This window comes from Setaria italica, chromosome IX (genome assembly GCF_000263155.2).
Source record: "Setaria italica strain Yugu1 chromosome IX, Setaria_italica_v2.0, whole genome shotgun sequence".
Classification (NCBI taxonomy): Eukaryota; Viridiplantae; Streptophyta; class Magnoliopsida; order Poales; family Poaceae; genus Setaria; species Setaria italica.
Genome location: NC_028458.1, coordinates 8366813 through 8374063, shown reverse-complemented (window position 1 = coordinate 8374063; position 7251 = coordinate 8366813). Strand labels below are relative to the sequence as shown.

Below are 7251 nucleotides of genomic sequence, written 5' to 3'. Positions count from 1 at the left end.
CTATGAAAAGTAATTGAGCAGTGGTTTGTTTACTGATGGAGTATTTGGTTAATGCCTGTCTCACTTGAATTGAAAGCGCTGAACAATACTTCGCAGTAGTGGTAGAATAGCAGTTATTGTTTAACTTACTACTGACTTGATGTTTATTCCCGTGGTAACGCACGAGTAATTAAAAAAAAGCATGTGCCTCACCCAGTCGATGATACGTGTGTGGATGAGGGCTCGGGTTTCTCGGTCGGACGACAGCAATCGGAGAGCTCATTGGCCAGCGGACAAGTTCAAAGAGATAGCTCCAAAGCGATCGTTGGCTCATCAGCACAGCATGAAAGATCTTGTATCACGGCCTCGAGGCTTCAATCGGCAGAGGAGAGTTGAGAACACGGGAGCACGGAGCACAACACATGTTCATATACTTTTTTTTTTTAAGCAGCCGGCACATGTTGGTACACAGCAAAGAGAGAGCAAGAAAGTAGCAGCAGCTCTTTGTAATTAAGAAAAGAAAATAATTATTATAACCAATGCTTTTTACAACAGGATATCCGGATCCCTGAAGATCAGTCTCTTTTTCTACAGTTTTGATGCATATTTCTTGAGGGCATCCCCTGCGTTCTTGTGCTCCTCCGGCAGGGGCAGGTTGCTCAGCAGCGTGACTCTGGATTCCGCGATCTGAGGGCCCTTCTCCCCCGTGGATGGATCCATCTTCCACAGCTTCACCTCCCAAACCTTTCCAAACGAATTTCAGCATGCAGAGGGTTCTCAGTAAGGAACGAGTTCTTTTCAAGAGTAAAAGGAACGAGAGTATATATGCTAGATAACATGGATACAAAATCAATTGGACGAAACGATAAATAGTTCAGAGTAAATCGATCAGAAAGGAGAGGATTTTTCTTTTTCAATTAAGTGCTTTCTGAGCTTCTCTAAAAATAGTTCAGCAGTTATTACACACGCTGCAGTGCTTCTCTGCCGGCCGAGAGCCAGAGCCCAGAGATCAGCAGGGGCAAGTTTGAAGTATTGACAACTTTGTGCATGTTTGTTAGACCACTCTCGATAGGGGTTTCATTCTCACTAAATGCAGTGCCATATTAGCATTTTTGATGATGTGGCAAAGAGTTAATGAAGAGAGAGGTGAAATGAGTTTTACGGGGATAAAAACATGTATACACTATTTCTAAGGTAGTGTGTGTTTTGCATGTAGCGTTGGAAACATCAAACTATGAAAGTGTGCATTGTATGAAGTTATTTCAACTATGAATTAAATGACAATTTGCATATGTAGCATTATTGGAAACATAACCATGAATATAGCCATCGAGAATGGCCTTGCTGACAAGTTATAGATACGCCGAGCCAGCTTGTGTTTATTAAGACGTGTTCAATCAAGCCAACAACCGGTGGTTACTTCAACCGTGTGGCTTTTGTGTTCTGTCACTATGGACCATGATTTGTAATATTTCTCGTCATATCATATTATTGAGCCTTGTTAAAGAGAAGCAGGCATGATGCGAACATTGTTGAAGATACCGGCCGGCTAATTGTATCGTCCGTCCACCATCATTTGGTGGTTTATCATCACGAAGCCGTGTCTTTTTCGAAAATCCTGTCACCATCAAATCGCATTGCTGTCGTCTGGGCAGGACCGCGAATCAGTAGCCAGCAACTCATGGTGGACGACCAGCTAAATAAACAACCGCAAAGAATAGAAGGTCCAATCGCTCGCGTTATCAGAAACAGAAACGAATGGTGCCGGTGCATTACCACCTACCACTAATCAAATCGAGCGGAATCACGCGATCCGTGCGGTGACTAAGCTCCGAAACAGTTCACGAAAGAAACCATGCCACCATGGATAGATGTAGTAGATCCCCAGTATCCCACAGCTACCTCGGCGCGGCCAAACTGGTAACAGAGGGTTAAGAACTAAACAACCGCTTGGGCAACTGGGTTTGGCTGGGTCTGGGTGGTCAAGGTCAACCGATGGTGCAGGCCGGGTTGCCGACGATGACGACGGAGTGATTGGGGAATGAAGACAGCGGAGGAGAGAGCGAACCTGGGTGGAGCGGCCGACGTGGACGGGGAGGGCCCGCGCGAGGACGGTGTCGCCGAGGGCGGCGGCGCGGAAGTGGTTGATGCTGAGCTGCATCCCGACGACGCGGCGGTACCCGGACGCCATGTGCGCCCCCATGCTCGCCAGCGCCTCCGCCACCAGCGCCGACACGCCGCCGTGCAGCGCCCTGAACGGCTGGCAGCAGGTCGGCGTCACGAGGAGGCGCCCGGCGACCCGCGACGGGGAGAGCTCCTCCATCTCGAACCCGAGCGCGTGCAGCGGCGCGTCCAGCTCCGCCATCATCGCCTTGCCCCTGGAACTGGAATCCTGCGCCGCCGCCGGCGTGGCCGTGGCGCCGCCCATGGCGCGACCGGCCGCACGGGGGTAGTTGGGAGGCTGGGAGAGTTCGCTCGTGGAAATGGAAGGATTGGACTTCGTTTTTTGGTGGGGAAGGCGTCGTGGAGGACTTCGTTTTAGCACTTGCAACCGTTTCCCGGAAACTACTCCGAAAACAGGGGGTCCTTCCGCGGTGGAGGTGACAAGTCAAACAATCCCAAGCGTGTGAAAGACTGCCCAATAAAATAAGCTTATGCAATGTTTTGTATAAGATCATCTCAAAGTTGTTGGTTAGAGTTTTCTTGAATGATATACTCACTCCGTTTTTCAAATTGCATGTCATTTTAATTTTTCTATGTTTATAGATACTACTAGGCATAGTATTGCTAAGGGTAAAAAAAGTTAGACATCCCAAGTTGGTGGGCTAAAAATTATTCATAATAATAACTCTATGTTAGTGGACTAAAAAAATTATATTTCTCTCTTTACATCTCTTTACATCTCTCTTTAGCTCCCACCGACTAGATCGTGAGAAATCGGACTTCTTCGAGGGCCGAACTGCAAAACGAACATCTCATCTTCAACCTCCCGATCCGGTTGACCTGATGGCCAGGCTCTCCATCGTCAGGCCGGCCGGGAGCACGCAGGGCACGAGCGGCTGTGCCGGTGGCGGCGGCGCACGCGGGGCTGCAGGCGGCGGCGGCGGTGTTGCGGCGGCGCAGGGGCGAGGCTTGCGCCGAGACGTCGCTGGTGAGGCGTGGCTTGGGGCCGAGAGGCGACGGGTGCGGGGCACATGGCACGTGCAGGGGGCGCGCAGCTCAGCTTAGGCTCGGCATGGGGAGAGGCAGCGGCCAGGCATGCGAGGGGTGAGCACCGGAAGGATGCGGGGCGGTGCAGTAGGGGGGCGGACGAGCAGGAGCTTAGGGTCGACCATGGCTGGCCGGCATGGACAGAGAGAAAACAAGGGAGAAGGAAGAAGGAGGGATCATCAGAAGGGGAAGTAGATGGTGAAGTTCGAGTTCATGTCCAAACTCTACTTCTTCCTGCGGGCAGCTGTTGCAACATAGCCAAGCGGCAGCTGGACGCAGGCAGACAAGACCAAGTTGCCTATAGTTACCACCATGGGTCCACTTGTCAATGAGATTAGGTTGGACCAAACCAAAAAAAATGGGTAGAAGTGTTCCTCACTTTAATAATAGGTTTAGATTATGCATGTAGACAGTATGTCTAGGTGACCTAGAAAAGTATATAACTGACTAACTTTCAACGCAACTATGAAAACATATTTAGTTCCACCATTCTATTAAAATGTTTTTTAATCAATTTTCAATCTCAACTTGCATGGGTTATATAATATTTGAGAAGGAAGATAGACAAAGTTTTATTGTCACAAGCGAAATACTTGAGTCTGTCCTTGCAATCCTAAATAAAGCCAGGCCTCTCACTGTTGCTGCCCATTTACAGTTTTACGTCAACCATATGGAACTAGGAATATGTGAAAACTGCTTACATGACTCGATACAAAATATTATTGTACTATGCATGCCAATTGATTAGCTGGTACCATTAAACCGTAATTAACTGATCGATTATCCAGTTCATGTGTTACTAATAACAAAACTCTTACCTCCATTTGCGCTCTGTTCTATAGCTAACCAAAGATTATAATTGCAGGCAATTTTCACTGCCGCCGCGCCCCTTCAGCCCCTTCCCCTCCCACCCTTCACCTCGCCGCCGCCGGAAGCCCGTGCGGGCGCAAGGACGGTAGCGGCGAGGCCTCCCTCCCCGAGTTATCCTTCCCCAACAAAATGTGGATCTGGCGGCCGGCGGCGAGGGCGGCAGTGGCGGCCCGTGGCGGCGGCGGCGTCCCCAGCGGCAGTTGCGGCAAGGCGGCGGCGGCGGCCCGCGGCGGCGAGTGCGGCGTCCCTAGCGTGGATGCAGCAGGGCGGAGGCAGCATGCGGCGGCGGCGGCCCGCAGCGACAAGTGCGGCAGGGCGGCGGCAGCGGCCCGCGGCAGAGCGGTGGCACGCCGGAGCCAGCATCTTCGGCTTGTGGCCGGCGCCGTGGGGGGTCCTCGCCTCCGATTGCCAGGATCTGGTGGTGCGACCCCCTGGTCGGCGGTGGCCATGCAGTGCTTTTCTTGGGTGTGCAGGTTCTCGGGCGAAAGCCTGGCTCGGTCCTCGACCGTTTGCCGGTGACGATGGTGCCGTGGGCATCGTTTTCCTTCTCGAAGGTGTTGTCGTGAGGACCTCAACCATTCAGGGACAGATCCAGGTGAAAATCAAAGAACCGACTCACTGGTTCGGGCGACGGCAATATCTTGATGGTGCTTTCCTCTTGAGGCGTCATCTTGAAGTCCTTGATGACGACACCATGGTCAGCTTGGAGCGATGGCGGTGTTCGATTTGTTTTCGTGGCAGAGATCGACTCAATGTAGTTTCTAGACGACAAGGATTACCAGGTAGCACATGACCCTCGACGATCCTAACATCAAAAGTTTCTAAGAAGATAGGTGATGTGAGGTGTTTTGTGACTGCATAAGGACCAAAGCAAGGTTGAAGGAAGAACCTAAAAGAAGTTCAAAGCTTAGTCTTTCAAGCTTTATTTCTTAATTTCTTTCTTTCTTGTCTTTTGTGTTTCTTGGTTTGAGGTTTGAGTCTAAGTACTCGTGTAATTTCTAGCTATGTGGTCAAATTTGTCGCTTTATGGTCATAGACATTCACATGTGAATCTTCAAGATCGGATATTTTCCTAATTAAAAAAAAGCATATATGCGCATACATCTGCATCTCTTCAAATTTAGGGGGTGTTTGGGTAACACCTCCTAAACTTTAGTACCTGTCATATTGGATGTTTGGATACTAATTAGAAGTATTAAATATAGTCTAATTATAAAACTAATTACACAGATGGAGTCTAATTTGCGAGACGAATCTATTAAGTCTAATTAGTCCATGATTTGACAATGTGGTGCTACAGTAACCAGTTGCTAATGATGGATTAATTAGGCTTAATAGATTCGTCTCGCGGATTAGTACATGGGTTCTGCAGTTAGTTTTATAATTAGCTCATGTTTAATCCTCCTAATTAGTGTTCGAACATCCGATGTGACCCTCCTAAAGTTTAGTACCTCGTATCCAAACACCCCCTTAGTAGGCACTTCTCCAAAATACGATCTTATTATTTGCTTGAGCCTAGATTCTTATGCAAACAATATTGCTTGTCTTATTATGATATTTCACATGGTCTTTCCTGACAAAGTACAATCACAGTTCTCCATTAAAGATTGAATTAACCTGACAAAAGAATTATGAAGTACACTGGCGGACTCAAAATGGGCGCGGCAACGGCCGCGCCTGTGTTTCTAGTGGAACCACTAAAATTGCACCAGGCGGCAGACCTGCTCGAGATTATGGTGTGTTCAATGTAGCCAACAGCTCGTGGCCAGGTCCGGTAGTTCAAGTGTTCAACGGTGTCGCATCCATGTTCATGTTCTGACTATGTGATTTCCATTTCCCATGATTTAACACTATATAGAATTATAGATCATTTATTCTGATCTATGGAGCCTGGTAAAAGTGAAGCATCATGTCTGAACATTGTCCTTCCCACTAACACTAATGGTACTGTACGTCATTGTGCTAGTACATTCTTTAGGGGTTTCTCACGGAACTCCTATCTTCTTCAAGAGCGTGCCTGATGAAGTGCTGAGCACTTTTCCGTTGGAAAATCAGGATATAACCCCAACCGCTGCCATCGGAGATCGCTGCCTCTGAAGGCAGGGCGTAGCGCCACTCACTAACTCACTCCAATTGGACGACGAACGAAACAAGACATCGATCGCTCGTTTCAGAAGCAGAAAGGAACAGCACAGGCGTAACACGATCTCTAAAATCGAATGGCGGAATCCACACGCGACTCAGAGCAGCGATCGGTTAGCTGCGATTCAAAGCAGCTTCGATAGACAGAATTGGAGACGGAGACGACGGTGATGAATTAATTAATAAGGGAGGGATGACGCGGAGCACCTGGGTGGAGCGGCCGAGGTGGACGGGGACGGCCCGCGCGAGGACGGTGTCGCCGAGGGCGGCGCTCCGGAAGTGGTTGATGCTGAGCTGCACCCCGGCGACGCGGCGGTAGCCCGACGCCATGTGCGCGCCCATGCTCGCCAGCGACTCCGCCACCAGCGCCGACACGCCGCCGTGCAGCACCTTGAACGGCTGCCGGGGACACGCACGCAGCGCGCACGGTCAGTCGGTCATCAGAACAGCCGGCAGCCGCGAGCGCGAGCGCGCGCGCGAGGACTGCTACTAGACAGTAACTGACTGACCTGGCAGCAGGTGGGCGTGACGAGGAGGCGTCCGGTGATCCGGGACGGGGAGAGCTCCTCGACCTCGAAGCCGATGGCGTGTAACGGCGGGTCCAGCTCGGCCGCCTTGGCGCCGGAGCTGCCCTGCTCCGCCGCCGGCTGCTGCCGCCGCCGCGTGGCGTCGCCCATGGCGCGTGCGCGACGACCTGCCGTGCCGCGGCCGGGGGGTAGTTGGGCTGTGCAGCTCAGCGGAAGGTGCGCGTGGTGGAATGGAACGGCTGGGTTTCCTAGAGTACTTGCGCTTCGGGGTGTCCGACGACCTGACCCACCGATGGTCAAGGTCTTATTTAGTGCACCCCTAAATCCCAACTTTAGCACTATGAAAAAAAAAGATTTTTCATCACATCAAACTTGCGGTACATGCATGGAGTACTAATGTAGACGAAATTAAAAACTAATTGCACAGTTTTGTTGTACCTTGCGAGACGAATCTTTTGAGCCTAATTAGTCAATGTTTGAATAATAATTCACAAATAGAAACGAAACGCTACAGTGTTACTAC

At 50.3% G+C, this 7251-nt stretch overlaps 1 protein-coding gene across 2 annotated transcripts; it reads right to left on the bottom strand.

The window, feature by feature from the left end:
• Positions 1–390: 390 nt before the first annotated feature.
• On the bottom strand, positions 391–6989 carry LOC101772939 (1,4-dihydroxy-2-naphthoyl-CoA thioesterase 1). 2 transcript variants are annotated; one of them, XM_004982067.3, is made up of 3 exons: positions 6711–6989; positions 6409–6600; positions 391–723 (listed from the first exon to the last, which is right to left on the bottom strand). In XM_004982067.3, exons 1-3 carry the CDS (start codon positions 6876–6878, stop codon positions 568–570), a joined length of 516 nt encoding a protein of 171 aa, XP_004982124.1. In that variant the 5' UTR covers positions 6879–6989; the 3' UTR covers positions 391–567. The 2 variants fall into 2 exon arrangements, with proteins under 2 accessions (XP_004982124.1, XP_004982125.1); XM_004982068.4 differs by lacking the exons at positions 6409–6600; positions 6711–6989 and adding an exon at positions 2048–4074.
• Between the last annotated feature and the right edge of the window lie 262 nt (positions 6990–7251).